Source organism: Camelina sativa, chromosome 6, assembly GCF_030686135.1.
Source record: "Camelina sativa cultivar CO46 ecotype springtype chromosome 6, ASM3068613v1".
NCBI lineage: Eukaryota > Viridiplantae > Streptophyta > Magnoliopsida > Brassicales > Brassicaceae > Camelina > Camelina sativa.
In genome coordinates, this window is record NC_141885.1 from 12,182,937 (window position 1) to 12,201,657 (window position 18,721).

The window sequence follows — 18,721 nt, forward strand, 5'->3', positions numbered from 1 at the left end:
ATGCAACTCTGTGTGAACATATATAAAAATTATAATGAGTAAAAACAACTCACCAATTAAAATAAGATTATTATTAATATATATTCCTTTACCGGTGAATTAATGCTTTTAAATATTAGTAAATTAGCAAGCACTACTACTAGTTCACTTCTATTTATCAATATTGGTAAACGCAATCAACAAAAAATAATAATATTATTAGGAAACATTCATTAATATTTATCAAAAACACGATCATCAAATAAAATTATTGAATTTTTTTCTATCTACGTAAGGTGTTACAACTTACATCAACATATTTTATCCAATATGTGGGACCTACCTAAACCATTGAACCTTAAAATTAATTCATATACTTTCATATTATTATATCATTTCACAAAAAGAAACCTAAAATATATATATATATAGCACCAAGTACATAAAAAACATGACATATTGACATTTTATTGTAATTAATTTTATTATTTACTTTTTAAAAATAGTGAAAAAATAGTGATTAGTAGTTTTCAAAAAAAAAAAAATCCATTTTCTCTCTCTATTAAGAACTTGTTTGGCAAAAGGTAACATAAAAAAAAAAGAGCTTCCCCATGGAAAATTAATCAATAATGGAAGAGAATTAAGGTACCTGAAAATTAGCCAATAATGTGACCCACACGTTATAGGCCTTTTTTTTTGAAAAAACCCACGTTATAGGTCTTCGAACATCCGATTATAAAAGAATCAGTTTCTTAAGAGTAAGAGGAAGACACACACATACAGAACTTGCTCTTTGGGTTAAGTTTATATTTATAGATATTTTTCTTTTTGCACTACGTTTATTGTCATAGTTGCGCCGTTACCTTTAATTATGATTCTCTTATTCATTATATGTTTACTGCTATTGCTAATGGTTGGTTATCTAGTTTGTTTTCATTAAGGTTCCTTTGACGTTAATGCAAAGGTGATCTCATGCATGTTCCAGGTTGAAAAATGGAACCGGAGATGGACGCCCTCAAGGTTCCGATCCTACCTGAGCACCAATCATCATCTCCGACGCCGTGGTCGTCGAGACTCACGAAACGGATTATCATACCAACCGCCATTTCGGGGGCTCTAGCGTTAGGGATATTTTCCTTCTTTTTGAATTTTAATCCAGTTCCAGTTCCATTATCCGGAAGTTTGTACAGCGTCGTTATCGATGCTGGGAGTTTCGGGTCCCGAGTTCACGTGTTCAAGTACTCCATTGATCAGTCCGGGGCACCCGTTTTCAGTTTTGCACCTGACAACTACAAGGTGTCTAGGTTTCGAGATGGTTTGTCGACGTATGCTAATAATCTGGAAGGAGCGAAGGCAAAAGTGGAGGAACTTGTGGACTTCGCCAAGGAAATTGTTCCCAAGGGTATGTGGAGCAGGACTGACATAAGGTTAATGGCGACAGCTGGGATGAGAGCCATTGCAGAAACTGATCAGGAAAGTATTCTTAATACTGCCAAACAAGTTTTTAGATCTCCTCCTGGGTTTTATTTTCGTGACGAGTGGGCTTATATTATCAGTGGTTAGTCTTTTTTTAAATCAATTCTTCATTCGATTAATAAAAAGAAATATATACATATATATATATATATATATATATATATTGGAATGGAAGTGCTAACTAGTTATTGGAAACGTAAAGGTATAGAGACACATAATACACTGATATACACTTGGAACGCGCTAAGCCAACGTTTTTCTCTTCATTCTTATTAATAAAATTTATCTCTTACAATAATACAATTTTGTCTTGGCCCTTACTCAATCTATTCTACCCAATAGGATTGACCCCGACTAAGAATGAATCTGAAACTTTCTCTTTTCTATCTAACACATCACCCTGTGTAGATCTAAGAGAAGAAAACAATCCTCTCTCTTTTTATCTATGAGAGAAGAAAACCAATCTTCTCTCTTTTCTATCTAGACTCTCACCAGTGTAGATCTAAGAGAAAGAAAAACAATTTTCTGCGCACTTAATCACCTCCCTGATTAACGTCACAGAGAACTCGGAACACATCTTCTAAGCCTTATTTTTGCGGCTTCGAAGTTTACAACTGTATCAATATTCTAGAGTGCTCAACTTGGCTTGTAGCCTACTCCTAGAATATATATACACTACTTGAGAAACCCTAGAAGGCGAATCTCCAAGTATCAAGGGATAAGGAAACTGTTTGCTCCTCAAGCTTATCATTTCCTTATATTTTGTAGAGAATATTCTTCATATCTCCAAGTAAAATTTCGTCTCTATCTTCAATGTCAAGTCATCAACTTTCTTCAACACATCATCACATCCACTCACGTCCTGCCACGTCAGCTCACACATCCACATCAGCAACTCAGGCGTTTGTGATCTGATGCAGCTTCCTGATTGGCACAACACTCTGTTCGGCACAACGACTTGTTCCTCTCAGCGAGTTGTTCCAGAAACTGCATTTACAATCTCCCCCTTTTTGACTGAGTTTGATACTCAAGCATCTCTCTGGTTCAACCTGAAAAGACACTCTAACAAACACAAGCCAAAAAACAGAACAAGGAACAACTAGACAAAACAACAGTCATTATCTAGCAAAAGCAATCAATAGCTTGTTCAAACAGAACTATGATTAAAAACCTAATAATCAGAAACCCCAGCAGGCTGCAGCGAAAACCATGTTCTTAATAGCTCTCTAATCAGACTTAATCAATTGGCATATTCTCAATCATTAGCAGCCTAAGATCAACCAATTAATCAATTAAGTCTCCCCATAAACAATGATTCTCCCCCTAAACCAAGTAGCTACAAGGATTCTCCCCCATCAGAACAAAACTTCTTATCATTAGGCGTTGATTAGAATTATATCAAAAACCAGAACCAGAATCATTCTCCCCCACCTTGAGTGATCAACTAAGTCAAAAACAGACATATGTATCACAACAACATACTGAGTTATGGGAATCACTTACCTACTAACAGTGCTACGCATCCTTAAGCACTTTGATGATCAGTCTCGTCGCCTATTGAAACAGCTTCATGTTTGTAGGCATTTTTGACTCTCCTTGCAACCACAACTGGATGTGTGGCAATAGGACGCAAATAGTCGAAAATTCGAACAGTAAGTAGCTCTTTGATCGAATCACAGTGTGACCGTGACCATACACAAGCTTCGTAAGAAAAAACAGCACCTTATGTATCATGTTCAACACTTTCAAACCTCAGTTTCACTGTAGATAACCTTCATTCTTGCATCTAGACCAGTTTCTTTGAACGCTTCTACACAGATGAGCTACTTAGTCAGATGAGCTAAGCACATATCACTTCTCTAATTCGTCATCTGTAGAGAACTCAAACATATGATCATCTGTTAACTCATGTCTAATACCAGCCCAACCATTTAATCCACCACATTCAAACAAAGTGTTGATCGTACATGTGAGACTCTAAATGCATAGTTCCTCACATGAGCATTCACTGTCTTGATCAAACCCCTGACGTTGACAGATTAGCCCACAAAACTCATACACCTTTGGTTATGTAAGGCTTAATCTCAGACACAGTCTTCAGAAGCCCAACAGCTTCAAACATCCTCATCCATCATTATTGTAACCAAACACAAGCGTTCTTCCTTCAATGGATGTAAAAGACCTAAAAACAGAGTATCACACACCTCTGTTTTCACTACAGATAGCATGTCTCATCACAATCATATGCACATGTGGATCCTCAAGGGTGAGACGATCTCTTGTCACTCTTTTGTTGACTCCACGACACTGAAGTATCAACACACTTCTGTAGATGCTCGCTTAACTCAAAAGATGTCTCCTCGGTGATATAGACGATAATGCACACGTCAAACAGCTGGTGGGACGTAGACACTTGCTTCGTAGCACAATCCATCTTCTAGTAACAGTCCCTTGCATCAAATACGTTGATTAAAGATGTAACTCTAATGAATAACTACCTGTTGTACATACATGAAATAACAGCTTGCAAGCACAATCTTCTGTCTAGGAACACTCATCAGCCTCTGGTACATGTAGCTCCATTCCTTCGTATGATGGAGCTGACACTATACTCATTTATCGATACAAACTGAGTATCAGTCTTTCCAATCGTCCTCAGACGCATGATGACACAACAACAACCCTCTAAAACCCTTTCACCACTTGAGCCAAGTTGTAAGTTTCAGTAACAACTACTTCCAATCTTTCAATACTCATGGTACAACCAAATATTTAGATGGACACGCAGCTCTTTGATCCTACATACATGATCAATTCGTCGTTCAAAAAGTTAGACCCTTGATTAATCGCTGCTCTATGGATTTTACCACTTAGAGAATTATGATCATTCTTGTGAGCTGAAACAAATGAGCTTAAACCTGAAAACACTTAACACACATTAGTGCACACCTGCTGATAACATACAAGCAGTCTTCATCAACAATATCTATAATCAGCCTCGTGTTACATCAATCAATCATCTGATTTTAACTACACAACATTTATTTTACAACACTTTTTTTTCATTTCAGCTATTTACACACGATCTCAGACTTCTAAACATAGTTAAACACATGAAAGAGGGAACCAGAAAAGCAATAGACCATTAAGAGCATTCTTCTATTAATTTTGTACTTCTTAAAACAAGAGGTTTTCATACCTTGAGATCTGTTCAATGATGTGTGCCAACTACTTGTTAGGGACTTCACCAGAAACTACCACAACCTTTTGTGAATCTTCAAGAAACAGCTCTGTGATCAGTGGCTAGTCTTTCGCTCTGGCATGCCTTTGATTCTCATGGTTCACCATCAACGTGAAGTAGGCAGCTGGAATTTCCTTTGGAGAGGGCATTGACAGTAGTGTATCAAGTTTTTTTTTTTAAACTTTGCATGACACACTACCTTAGAGCTTAGATCCAACAGACATGAATGATCTTCACAGTTGATGATGTGAAAGATCTTCTGCTGAATCTTCTGATTTCTATCAGTGATATCACTTGACTTCTCAACCACGGATATTTGTGCATTCCCTTGTTATTATTTTTCAGGGCTCTGTTGCAGACGTACCAGCCACATTACTCCTTTTTAAAAATAAAAAAAAAATTACAAACCGCTAGTACTTCTTGGAAAATGGAATGCATAATAATGTCTCTCCTCAGCTTTTTGACCTCCTCCTTCCCGGAAACGTTTTACGAGATCACCAATGTGAATTGGCATGACAGGCAGTTGTTTTCCACTGACTCTTTGTTTAGACAGAGTGTTGATCTTTATACATTCTAGGAATTCCATGGCCTGTTTTGATGCATGTCTCTATATCTGATCAACACAACTCACCGAACATATTAGATCTCACAAACATTAATGAATTTTCTCATAATCATGTGTTGATCCAAGTCCAATGGTTTTGTAAACAAATCAACAATTTGCAAATCAGTGCTCTAATGTTCTATTACTATCAGTTTCTCCACAACTACTCTATGAATTAAATGATATTCAGGGTCCTGTAATTTAATTTTAATATCTAATACATGATCTACAATTAACAAATAAACAATTATCACACAAAATTGAAGCATGGTGTAAGAATGTACCGTACGCTGTTTCTCAATTGTTTGATCCTCATCAGGTGATTGAAACGGGTTCCCAAGGCATTAACCTCAAATTCAACAATTGAAAAAGGTACCCTAACAAGCTTCTGAGCTTAGCAGAAGATCAGCTTTGTTCTCAGAAAGCAATAGCCACCAGATCCTTCACGGTGATTCAGAAAGCAGTATCTCTTCAAGTTTCTGCTAGCTCCTTTCAACAATATCAACTTTATGTTGCATGTGCCTTTCAAGTATCAAGGGATAAGAAAACTGCTTGCTCCTCAAGCTTATCATTTCCTTATATTTTGTAGAGAATATTCATCATATCTCCAAGTACAATTTCGTCTCTATCTTCAATGTCAAGTCAGCAACCTTCTTTGACACATCATCACATCCACTCACGTCCTGCCATGTCAGCTCACACATCCACGTCAGCAATTCAGGCGTTTGTGATCTGATGCAGTTTCCTGATTGGCATAATACTCTGTTTGGCATAACGACTTGTTCCTCTCAGCGAGTTGTTCTAGAAACTGCATTTACAGGAAATATATCATGATTCAGGATCTGATGAAGGTTTATATGCTTGGATAATTGCCAATCACGCACTCGGTTTGCTTGGAAATACTGGGACAACGGGGATTGTTGAACTCGGCGGGGCTTCTGCGCAGGTCTATTCTTTATAAACATGCCCATGTGTTGTTTTGTCAAATTAGATGCAATATGAATTACGTGCAAAATAATTGGATTTTTGGGAAGTTTTGCATGCACAAAACCATTCAAGCACAAAATATTAAAATATGTGTGAAAATTTAATCAAGATTTATAGAACAAAATTAAACAAATTTCCAATTTCTTTCTTTTTTGATAGGATAAAGAGATTTAACCTTTTTTAATATATATTAACAAAAAAAATTCTCTATAATAGAATTGGGTTAATAGTTTAATATATTACCAAATTTAGGATCGACATTTTAATACACTGTATATGTGTGTCTGGTCAAATCATGGCATATTTTAATCTTGTTTTCGTGAAGTTGACGAGAAAACGTGAATCAACTTATTTTTAATTTAAATGATTTCTCATAAAATTATTAAAAAAATACAATCGTAAAATTGACTTTAGAAATTCAATCATTTATCTTTTTGACATTTGATACAAAACTACATCAAACTGGTTTAAGAAAACATACAACAACCGAATGCGCGCTACATCCAAATACCATCTTTGGATGAAAAAAAGAAAGAAAGAAGGGGACTTGTTATACAATTATCAAACTTAGGACAAAGTACCTCAACTGTGGTTAAAGGTCGTTTGTGTGATGATTGTTTGTGCATTTTGTTTTAGGTGACCTTTGAGTTAAGTAATCAGCAAGTGAATTCTCTGGACTCGCATACAAAAACCTGTAACAGTTTTCCGTACAGAATCTACAGTCACAGCTTCCCCAACTATGGGAAGGTAACTTTTGAGGCCAGAGCATTTATCTTTGAGTTAATGCTTTCTTTGATTCATCCTTGAGTTTTAAAGAGTTTTTTGGAAACTTATTCGTATTGAATCCATGATCTTATCTCAAAATTGTCATAAAATGACCAAGGAAAAAATAACTTATCCTTTGCTAATAACTTTTGTCGCCATGCAGGATGCAGCACTAAAAAGGTTAATGGATAATCTGCAATACTCAGGTTAGTTACTGACAAAAATCCTTGTAATGATCACTTGTTTACTAAAATTATATTGCACTTTTTGAGTTTAAGGCAATTGAACTCTCAAACTCTCTCATATGTTGCTTTCAATCCATACAACAGACGTGGAGGAAGACGGGGAGGAAGACGTTGAAGACCCTTGTACTCCTCAAGGGTACACCTACCAAAATAATCGGCGTAAATATTTATCCGTATTCCTAGCTGATGAAAGCGAATATACAAGACTTGTAGCTGCTGGTAATTTCGCAAGATGCAAAATCAAAACGCTTGAACTTTTGCAAGAAGGAAGTGGTAAAAGATCATATATATTTTGGTATATATTGTTGATATATTGTTAATTTTATTGATCTCTTACGGGTGCAGTTTTGGTAATTTATGTACAGAGATGTGTCCATCTAACTCGTGTGCTATTGGATCTACGTACATACCTCCGGTTCAAGGAAGGTTTTTGGCTACATCAAATTTTGCCTACACCAGCGAAGTATGAATCCTGTGACGTCAAGATTTATATATATGTTTGAACTTGTGAAAGAATCGTTTGAACATTTTTTTGTTTTTCTTTTGTTAATGTTTTGAAATTTGAATCAGTTCTTTCACTTAGACGAACAAAATTGGATGTCTGACTTAAGGCAAAAGGGGGAGGCGTTTTGTCAAAAGACCCGGGAAGCACTAAAAGTGGAATACAGAGGTACTCCTCACTATAGAAAAGAATATTTGCGTGGGTATTGCTTCTCATCAGCATATATAATCGCAATGCTTGAACGGCTTGGTTTTAATGACGAAAGGTAAATGTTACTACAAAAATTCAATAACAGTTAGATCAGTCAACGTACGTTTTAGGGAAAAGAATGGGCCGACGGTCTATTTCCGCATGAGAACTATTGTATCGAGTCAGATAGAGCCCAAACTTTGACCTCTATCTATATATCTTCGAAAAAAAAGTTCGAAGGCTAATTCTCCCCGAATCAAAAGTTCAAAACATGTATCTCCCCAAATTAATAGTTCGAGATCTATTAACCCACAAACCCGAGTTATGTTGGTTTCTTGTTTGTTATACCGATGATTATAGAACATAAACCAAAGAAAACCAGATTTTGACCCAATTCTAACTTAAAACTAATTAAAACCTAAACCATGTCTCTACGGTTAATCGATTACAGTGAGAGAGTTGGATGATAATACATCGATTACCAACGCAGAGCTGAAGAGTATCCGCCGGAGGATCGTAGTAACCACTTGATGAAGAATCGAAGTCGGAGTAATAACCAGGTGGTGTCCACTGAACGCTGACGCCAACGACGAGAAGCGGTTGTGAAAGAGTACGTCGTGGCCGATGACGGAAGGATCCGACGTCACAGCGACAGTGAACTCTTCTCCGAAGAAATCGACAAAGTATTTTTTCCTGAGTAGCGTAACTCCTGATGCTTCTGAGATCTATTAAGCTAGCTCTCTCACTGTTTGCAATGTGGCACTCTCTACGGTTAATCAATTTAGAGATTAGGATTATAAAATCTGGGAATTGTTCGTATTTGTCTGATTTGTGTTAAAAGTAAATTTGAGATTTTTTCTTGTTTTTGTTTTTGTAACGCGATGGATTTCGTGGAGAGATCCGTCGATTTGATCTCGCGGCGGATTTCGTCTAGGGATTTAGATATGAAAGAGGAATCTCCGTGTAGCTGGAGACGTATACCTTTGATGAGATCCTCGAGGCTTCGCTGGAACAAGTTGTCCATGATCGAATTTGAAGACGCCATTTGATAGGAAATGAGAACGAATCCGTGGGGAGGTATTACAACTAAGAGTTATATGATCTACATAGTCTTTGAGAAGCGAAATCGGAGATCAGAGTCGTGGGGTTTTTCATGCCGGTGATCGTGATTTGCTCAGTCTCGGATTCTGATGAGAGTCGAACGGAACAGAGGACGTGAAATATTGTTTGGGTTTTAATTGAGTTTAAGTTAGAATTGGGTCAAAATCTGGTTTTCTTTGGTTTATGTTCTATAATCGTCGGTATAACAAACAAGAAACCAACATAACTCGTGTTTGTGGGTTAATAGATCTCGAACTATTAATTCGGGGAGATACATGTTTTGAACTTTTGATTCGGGGAGAATTAGCCTTCGAACTTTTTTTTTGGAGATATATAGATAGAGGTCAAAGTTTGGGCTCTATCTGACTCGATACAATAGTTCTCATGGGAAAATAGACCGTCGGCCCGGAAAAGAATTATAAACTATATATTTATGTTTCTTTTTGTTTGCGCAGTACTATAGAGTTTTCGAATGAAGTACATGGCACATCATTAGATTGGGCATCGGGCGCTTTCATCGATAGTTTCTCACAGCCTAGTATCGCCCCTGCTCCAAGTCCCGCACTCACTTCTGGTGAGAGTGGTGGTGATTCTAGAAAATTTCTTGGCTTTTGATGATGACACCGGAGGAAACCAAACCCAAAGTTCAAACATCAAGTCTTATGATGACTTGCTGTTTTCTTTTATTTCTGTTTTAAGCAAATAATTTATACCACTGCTTCACTTCCTCTTATGTAGGAGAAGAGTGACATTTTTCTCTCTCTTTTTTTTGTCAACAAGTGACTTTTTTCTCTTTACAAGGTTCTATTTCCACGTTATTATTGGATTGATGTATGTCGGAACCAAGGTTCCCTTGTTTTCTTGTTTTAATAAATGAAAAAAAAAAAAAAACCAAAAAGAGGTAGTACCTAAAAACAAATAACGAAGAATATACAAGAGGTAACTGAAACCCCATAAATCTGATATTAGATGTTGGTTTCTTTAAATTAGTTCATACTCTACAAATTTCCGGTCCAAGTATGCCTGGTTTGGTTAAATTTTAACCGATGTAATGTTTTTATTTAAGGAATTAAATAATAGAGGAGGCGGCGCAACGTTTGAGAGAGGTCAAAAAGCCCCCAACGTTCTGATAATTTCAAAAAACGTAAATAAATCTCAGCCGTTCATCAACACGCTCCCTTCACCCTCCGATCTCTCCCCTTCGTCTTCTTCACAACATCTCTCTCTCTCTCTCTCTCTCTTTCCCCCTTCAGACTCAAATTTCAAATATCTCTCTCTCACTAACTCAGTGATTCTCGAGTATTCTCTCATCTTCTCTCATCACTTAATAACCAAATCGAGATAATGCCGTTCATCTCCGAGACTGCTAGCGCCATCAAGCGCCGATTCGGATTTAACGACCGTCCTGCTCCGTCGGAGTCTCTCCGATCTGTGCCTTGCACGCCGGAAGCTAACACCATCTCGAGGGAGAACCACACTCATCAGCCTTCGATTTACTCTTCCGCGGTTCGAAGCATGTCTGATTTGGACGAAGACGGTGCGATTTGCGCTGGATCTGCTCAGATATCGAGGTCTCAGAGCTTTGAGTTTAACGAAGATCCCGCCTTCTGGAAAGATCACAATGTTCAGGTTCGATCTTCTCAGTTGGGTAATTTGGTGATTGATGATGATTCGAGTAGATTTGATTTTTCGCTTAGCTTCTGTGTAGTAAGGCACTCTGTTCTTGGTTAAATTGGTAGCTTATACGTTTCCTGCTCCTTAATGCTCTCAATTAATCTTAATTTTATCAAATTATGTGGTTTTAACATCTAATCGAGGACTTCACTTTGACGAATTGGTTTTGATAACAATTTAGGGTTTTACGAATCTGTTGATTTTGCAGAGAGAAAAGAGAATACTAAAAGTTTGTTTCCAATTGTTTAATCGAATGTTGAAATTTTAGGTTATCATAAGAACGCGTCCACTTAGTAGTTCAGAGATTTCTACACAAGGCAACAACAAATGTGTAAGGCAAGACAATGGCCAGGCAATTACTTGGATTGGGAATCCAGAGTCTCGTTTCACATTTGATCTCGTTGCTGATGAGAATGTTACCCAGGTACTGTACTATCTTTTTGTTTCAGCGGTCCTTCTGTGCGTTCTTTTTAGAATCTCAAGATTGTTCTTGAATCTGCTTGCTCTTGTTCATTTTACTTTACAGGAGCAGATGTTTCAAGTGGCTGGAGTGCCTATGGTGGAGAATGTTGTGGGTGGTTACAATAGCTGTATGTTTGCCTATGGCCAGGTACGGTTTATTTCGTTCTCTGACTGTGAGTTTTATCTGTATTTACTTGTTTCCAGTCTGATGCTATTCTTAATGTCCAGACTGGTAGTGGGAAAACTCACACTATGCTTGGAGATATCGAGGGAGGAACACGTAGACACAGTGTCAAATGCGGGATTACGCCTAGAGTTTTTGAGTATTTGTTCTCAAGGATTCAAAAGGTTTTAGTACCTAAGGTTTTAGTACCTAAGGTTTTTGTGTATGGATATTTTTTTTGCGGTAACATGTTGTATGCTAACTTATCTGTCTTTTCTATACCAGGAAAAAGAAGTACGCAAAGAGGAAAAGCTACACTTTACTTGTCGATGCTCATTTCTGGAGATATACAACGAGCAAATCCTTGATTTATTAGATCCGTCATCTTGTAATTTACAGGTATACATACCAAAAGTATCATCTAAACTTGTTGTCTTAATGTTATGTCTTATGTGGGATTAACCAAACATCCTCTTTTGCAGCTAAGGGAAGACCACAAGAAAGGTATTCATGTTGAAAATCTAAAGGAGATTGAAGTCTCAAGTGCCAGAGACGTGATTCAACAATTGATGCAGGTAATTCATCTTCTCTTACCTATTTAACATTAGAATGCACTTAGTCTACTTTTCCAGGTTTTTCAGATTGTGACCTGTTCCGTACTACGTTTCTTAACTATAAAGTGTGATCTTATAAAAAATTTGATTTCTCAAAATGTTCTGTCTATGTTTAAGTTTCAAGCAAGTTTATGGAAAATATACTCTGAATGTAAAATGAGTCAATTTCCATGGGGAAGCCTTTATGACACTATTTTCTTGAACTTCCATCTTTTCTTTTGCTTTTATAAACTACTTTGCATGCTAGATGCTCTTTCCTTCTATAGTCAGAAAGATAATGTAAGAATTAGTTGAAAAATTTCTCATGTCATTCATTTAATTCGATATAGCTTTCTTATGCTACTCCCACAACTTTTATGTGCAGGGTGCTGCAAATAGGAAAGTAGCTGCGACTAATATGAATCGTGCAAGTAGTCGATCCCACAGTGTATTTACATGTATCATCGAAAGCAAGGTAATCAATTGCATTTTATTTGTCAAAGTGAGTTTGCAGTCTGTATTTCTGTAATTCGTATTTTGTATCTTATCAATTTCTCAAATTAAAAATTAACTTTGTCTGTGTTATCTATTAGTGGGTATCTCAAGGTGTAACTCATCATCGTTTTGCACGGCTTAATCTTGTTGACTTAGCTGGATCTGAAAGGTAAAATCAACTATTATCATTAAAAAACCGACTACCCTTTCTTTGCTTAAGTTATTCTGCGAACACCTGGAATATAGGCAAAAGAGTTCAGGAGCTGAAGGTGAACGCCTCAAAGAAGCTACCAACATCAACAAGTCTCTTTCAACATTGGGGTAAAAATACATCTTTCACAAACTTCAACTCAAGTATTCTAGTTTGGTCTTTGTTATATAGTTTTGATGATCTGTTCCCACATTTACTTTGCAGGCTTGTGATCATGAATCTCGTAAGTGTTTCCAATGGAAAATCAGTCCATGTTCCTTATCGAGATTCGAAGCTCACATTTCTGCTTCAGGTAAAAAAATCTTCTTAAATGATGAGATCTCAGTATGATTTATCAAGCATGTGGAATATTTAACTATGAATCCTGTATTGTGATACTCGCTCCTAACTGCACTGATTATTGACTGACACTCTTATATATGTACAGGATTCCCTTGGAGGGAATTCAAAGACAATAATAATTGCTAATATTAGCCCATCTAGCAGGTACTTTGATACTCTGTGTCTGTTTGATATTCCATGACCTTCTCCCTCAAATATTCATTTGAATGCATCTCATGGTCCTTGGCAATGCTTGTTTGTTTTTCTCCTTTTACTCAGTTGCTCGTTGGAGACCCTAAGTACCTTGAAGTTTGCACAGCGTGCCAAGCTTATTAAGAACAATGTAATGAAATGTTCCTTGTCATTGTTTGCTACGTCATGGATCTACTATAGTGCACTCAGTTAAACTTTCTTAATTTTGTTAAACCTAACAGGCAATTGTCAATGAAGATGCATCTGGAGATGTTATTGCTATGCGGCTACAAATTCAACAACTCAAGGTAGTTTTTCAACAAAGACTGTTTCTTTTTCTCTCTTACAATTTTGTTGTCAAATGTTTAAAATCTTACTCTACAGAAAGAAGTATCCCGCCTAAGAGGAATGGTTAATGGTGGAGTAGACAATCAGGACATGGACACTGTCTCAATGGGCTGCCCTGCTTCTCCAATGTCTCTCAAGTGGGATGGGTTCAATGGATCATTCACTCCTCTGACAACTCACAAAAGGATGTCTAAGGTTGGAAATTGGTTTGCTTGATCTTCATTTAGCATTTGGCTTGTTCTTTACATTTCACTTGCATGGTTTGTAGGTAAAAGACTACGAAGTTGCACTTGTTGGTGCTTTCCGAAGAGAGAGGGAAAAGGACGCTTCTTTACAAGCATTGTCTGCTGAAAATGAGGCTTCAATGAAGTTGGTACGTTAGAACTAGATTTCTCTCATGAAACTTCACGTACTGTGGAAAATCAGAGGATCATAACTGAATAACGGATGATGAAAATGTCTCCAAACAGGAAAAGAAAAGAGAGGATGAAATACGAGGGCTGAAAATGATGTTAAAGCTCCGAGATTCAGCAATAAAGAGTTTGCAAGGTTTAGCTTCAGGAAAGATCTCTGTTGAAGCACATCTGCAGAAAGAAAAGGGTGACCTTATGAAGGAGATTGAGGTGCTACGTGCTCAAGTTGACAGAAATCAGGAAGTTACCAAATTTGCCACGGAGAATTTGCGATTGAAAGAAGAGATCCGAAGGCAAGACTCTTTGAAAATTACCTATGTTTATACCCTCAGCAATGCATATATTTTTTTTTATTAATGTTTAACCTTAACTTTTTACACAGATTGAAATCACAATGTGAGGAAGGTGAAAGGGATATCCTAAATCAACAGATTCAAGCATTACAAGCCAAGGTGAATAATATATCTGTCTTTTCAAGACTTGGAAAGTTTGCTTATGATTTGAATTAGCATGTAACTTGAATCTATCTACAGTTGCTAGAAGCTCTTGATTGGAAACTCATGCACGAATCAGATTCCTCCATGGTGAAAGAAGCTGGTAACCTCAGCAATATGTTCTGCTCAAACCAGGTAAGGGCTTGATTCTCTTTCATCTGTGCTGATGGTGCCTCACAAAGTCTGTCATTTTCTGGAACGCAAATAAGTTGTTATTTGACATCTTGCTTTTTTTTTTTTTTTTGCAGAATGAGGAATCAAAGAAAATTTCGTTGATCCAAGACGAGAATGAATTCCTCCGGATGCAGGTTATTCTTGCCTTCAGTCTGTCTTATCAGTCAGGGTTTATGACACTAAGTTCTCTAACTTTTTGTTTCGTGTTCCAATCTGAAGGCTATTCAAAACCGGGCAGAAATGGAATCTCTTCAGAAGTCAATAAGTTTTTCACTCGATGAGAAAGAGAGATTGCAAAAGTAATTCCACTGCACACAATATACATTTTAGTTTCAGGGTCAATTATTATGCCTCAGCTCATCTCTTTGGATTTCGCTTGCAGGCTTGTTGACAATTTGTCTAAGGAACTTGAGGGAAGAATAAGATCCTCAGGCATGGTTGGCGATGAGGATCAGATGGAGGTTAAAACAATGGTTCAAGCCATTGCATGTGCTAGTCAAAGAGAAGCTGAAGCTCACGAGACAGCAATCAAGTTGTCGAAAGAAAATGATGATTTGCGCCAGAAAATAAAGGTCTTAATTGAGGACAACAACAAACTTATAGAGCTGTATGAACAAGTAGCTGCAGAAAACAGCTCCAGAGCTTTGGTGAATACTGGGACAGATTCGTCAAGTAATAATGCTGAAGCACAGAACAGTGCAGAAATTGCTCTGGAGGTTGAGAAAAATGCGGCTGAGGAACTGAAGAAATTGGTAGGAAACCTGGAGAATCAGCTTAGCGAGATGCACGATGAGAACGAGAAGCTAATGAGTCTGTATGAAAATGCGATGAAGGAAAAGGATGAATTCAAAAGACTGATCTCTTCTTCTGACCAAGAGAAGCCTATTGAAGTTGATGGTGATGGTGCCAATTGCTCCTCTGATACTGAAATGGAGCTATGTGGGCAACTGTGTAACAATTCTTTTGAAAAGTCTACAGAAGATTTAAACTCAGCAAGGCTGAAACTTGAACTGGCTCAGGAAAAGCTTTCAGTCTCTGCCAAAACCATTGGAGTGTTCTCTTCACTTGAAGAAAATATTTTGGACATCATCAAGCTGTTAAAGGAAAGCAAAGAGACTGAAAACAAAGTTAAGAAGCACCGGTATGAGTTAGGATCAATCAAAACTGTCTCTGATCAAACTAATGCAAGAAAAGAAGTTGCAGAGAAAAAGCTGGCGGCTCTCAGATGCTCATTATCAAACTTTGCATCATCTGCAGTATACTTTCAACAGCGAGAAGAACGGGCAAGGGCGCATGTAAACGCATCTTCCGATCATCTAAACCAAAAAAATGAAGAACTTGATGTACTCCGTTCTTACAAAAGAGAAATCGATGCTGCTATGGGTAAGATCCAACAATCCGAGGCAGAGCTGAAGAGTAACATTGTAATGCTGAAAATAAAAGTGGATGAAGAGAACAAGAGGCACGAGGAAGAGAAGGTTCTTTGCACGATAGATAACATTGAGAAGATCAACACTCCTCAGCGAAACACTCTGCGTACAGGCAAAGCTACAGATTTACTGAAATCCTTGGAAGAGAAAACAAAGCTCCAATCCGAGATGAAGCTTTCTCGGGAGAAATTGGCTTCAATTAGAAAAGAAGTTGACGACATGTCCAAGAAGTCCTTGAAACTGGAGAAGGAGATCAAAACCATGGAAACAGAGATAGAGAAGAGCTCAAAGACGAGAGCCAAATCAGAGATGGAATTGGAGAACACAATCCAAGAGAAGCAAACTATTCAGGAGGTGGAAGAACAAGGGATTTCTGAAATTCAAAACATGATAATCGACATTCACCAGCTTGTCTTTGAATCAGATCTGAGAAAAGAAGAGGCGATGATTGTTGGAGAAGAGCTCAATGCAGAGGAGCTTAGAGCGAAAGATATGCACAAAACTATGATCGAGAGAGTCGAGAACGCGTTGCAAACGCTAGAGAAGAACAACAATGGCATATCAGGCAAGATCGAAGAAGAAGTAGAGAGTGTTTTGGGTTTGGTTCACGACGCCTCGAGGTTGCTTGAAGTTTCTCAGTAATAGAAGTGACTTGAGTCGCACGTTGGAGATTCTGATTGATGTGTAATGAAACATTAAGACAGTTCTTATTGTTAGAAACTCTAAATATTTTTAATATATGGAATCAAATGGAAGTACATCACTTCCTTTTCTTGCGAAACTCAGGTTTACTTCTTTACTTGACTGTTATGTACATCACTTTTATCGAACATGTAATAACTTATTATGGATAATGATCACAGTACTTGTATATTGACCTCAGGTGAAGCTGTTGGAAGCGTCAACATAACCTCAGTGAGTTGCATCTTTTTGATGCTATCCATTGTAGGTGCAACGTAGACTTTCACAACTTCAAGACACTCTATATTCAGTAAGAAATGGCTAATGTGTTTCAGCTCGTTTTCACTTCCATGATACTGCTTGATACCCAGCATCTTTATTTGGTTATTTGGAGGAATTCGAATCCCCAAGAATGTGAAACAATCCAGACCCTGAAACATCAAGATGAGAGACTACTTTAAATCAATGCCACAAGTCATATATATATATAATAATGTAAGATTTTTTCAGGGTTTGCTTCTCCATACCGAGAGAACCAGGGTTTTGAGGTTTGGTGAACGCTCTAGCAGAAGTGGCAGAAGCACTTCCCGACCTTCTTTTTTACTCGAAAACACTAAATCAACGAGGTTGTTGAACACCGGTAATCCACCTTTGCAGCATACCGAAATCACCTGAAACACACACACACACACACACACTGAATGTTTTTCTGTTCCTAACCAAAAAGATGATGAAACTGTACACTGAACTCACTTCAACAGCCGAAATAGTTAAGTGAAGGGTCTTGACGTCACGTATCCCACTGATGAGATCCGTTACATCCGCGCCATTTTGCAACTGGCCCTTGTCATGTTTAAAGAAATGAAGGTCCAATGTAGCTTTGGCAAGTGAATCCATGTGACATTGTGGAGATTCACGCACAAGATAATCAGAGTAGTAGAAGTCTACAACATTGGGTGTGTCAAATGAAACTATTCTAGGAACATCACCATCGTAATAAAAGTTATAGGTAACCGAGAGTTTCTTAATGGTTTTGCTGGATATGACGTATGAAAAGTCTGGACAATGCTTGAAATTCGTCTCATGTATTGTTAAGTCCTCAAGTGCAGGGCAAGCAGTTAGAAACACATTACAGAATTGATCATCCTCAAACCAGACTGAATCAAGAAAGAGAACCTTTAGTGCTGGGAGATATGTATCCGGAAAAAGTCTTGGGCTGTGTAGTCTTGTTCCCAGTGAAAGCTTAACCAGTGTGGTGCTGGTGAAGACTTCGGATGGGAGTTCACGGTACCATATAGTTTCAATATGTAGATGAAGCTCAGAGACACCGAGTCCCAGGGCATTGCATATCCAGCGGTCAACAACATCCACGGCAAAATGATGATCTCTATAAATTTCGTCATATTTTAGTGAGAACGTCTTTATATGGTTACCGCCTTCACGCCTTGGGAAGCCAATGTCTTATCCACAAATCATCGAAACTCTTTTTGAATGTCGGGACAATTCTGTTTCCAATCTTCAGGGTCCAAAAAGATGGAATCCTCAAAGTCAAGATTAGGACTGAAAGCAAACAGAGTCCTCCATCTCTTGGAAAGAAGTGAGGTTGAAGCAGCTTGTTTCGTGGGAAGGAAGGACAAGATTTGAACAAGAAGATCATCAGGAAGACAATCCATTGATGCCAGATTCATTTTGATCGGTAGGCGTTAGGTTTTATATAGTGAAGAATATTTTCAGCCCTCGCTAGGGTTTTTTATTAGGATGTCATGTTTAACCAACCACATGTGACATGTACATTGAGATTTTATTTGGTAAATTTTAGGATAATCATTTTATTATGTGATCTTTTTATACAGTATAAATAAAGTTTGATTTTTAAAAGTTAGTTATGAACTTGCAACCATATTAACATGTTTCACTTATACTCCCTCTATATCAGAATCTATATCAGAATACATGATGTTTTAGGATTTTATTTTGTATC

At 37.5% G+C, this 18,721-nt stretch overlaps 2 protein-coding genes and 1 pseudogene across 2 annotated transcripts; 2 read left to right on the forward strand and 1 right to left on the reverse strand.

Moving 5' to 3' along the window:
* Positions 1 to 972: 972 nt before the first annotated feature.
* Positions 973 to 9,704, forward strand: LOC104698809 (putative apyrase 3). The gene is made up of 8 exons (XM_019246299.2): positions 973 to 1,537; positions 6,140 to 6,246; positions 6,924 to 7,034; positions 7,216 to 7,258; positions 7,382 to 7,570; positions 7,663 to 7,760; positions 7,868 to 8,064; positions 9,545 to 9,704. Exons 1-8 carry the CDS (start codon positions 973 to 975, stop codon positions 9,702 to 9,704), a joined length of 1,470 nt encoding a protein of 489 aa, XP_019101844.2.
* A 477-nt stretch (positions 9,705 to 10,181) lies between these two features.
* On the forward strand, positions 10,182 to 16,840 carry LOC104790669 (kinesin-like protein KIN-12E). The gene is made up of 21 exons (XM_010516450.3): positions 10,182 to 10,718; positions 11,032 to 11,187; positions 11,290 to 11,373; positions 11,454 to 11,573; positions 11,674 to 11,787; positions 11,871 to 11,963; positions 12,367 to 12,456; positions 12,575 to 12,645; positions 12,723 to 12,797; positions 12,892 to 12,979; positions 13,115 to 13,173; positions 13,288 to 13,351; positions 13,443 to 13,508; positions 13,585 to 13,743; positions 13,817 to 13,921; positions 14,019 to 14,254; positions 14,344 to 14,413; positions 14,495 to 14,590; positions 14,704 to 14,763; positions 14,849 to 14,928; positions 15,012 to 16,840. The coding sequence occupies exons 1-21, from the start codon at positions 10,434 to 10,436 to the stop codon at positions 16,699 to 16,701; spliced, it is 3,861 nt and encodes a 1,286-aa protein (XP_010514752.2). The 5' UTR covers positions 10,182 to 10,433; the 3' UTR covers positions 16,702 to 16,840.
* On the reverse strand, positions 16,811 to 18,428 carry LOC104790668 (putative F-box protein At3g44060; annotated as a pseudogene).
* Positions 18,429 to 18,721: the final 293 nt, after the last annotated feature.

Excerpts from the sequence above, each read along its gene's own strand:
- LOC104698809 (XM_019246299.2), top strand. The coding sequence starts at position 973 with ATGGAACCGGAGATGGACGCCCTCAAGGTTCCGATCCTACCTGAGCAC. Across the intron at positions 7,761-7,867 it reads ATTTTGCCTACACCAGCGAA|TTCTTTCACTTAGACGAACA; the intron begins GTATGAATCCTG and ends AATTTGAATCAG. Across the intron at positions 8,065-9,544 it reads CTTGGTTTTAATGACGAAAG|TACTATAGAGTTTTCGAATG; the intron begins GTAAATGTTACT and ends TTGTTTGCGCAG.
- LOC104790669 (XM_010516450.3), top strand. The coding sequence starts at position 10,434 with ATGCCGTTCATCTCCGAGACTGCTAGCGCCATCAAGCGCCGATTCGGA. Across the intron at positions 13,509-13,584 it reads TACAAATTCAACAACTCAAG|AAAGAAGTATCCCGCCTAAG; the intron begins GTAGTTTTTCAA and ends CTTACTCTACAG. Across the intron at positions 14,929-15,011 it reads GAGAAAGAGAGATTGCAAAA|GCTTGTTGACAATTTGTCTA; the intron begins GTAATTCCACTG and ends TTTCGCTTGCAG.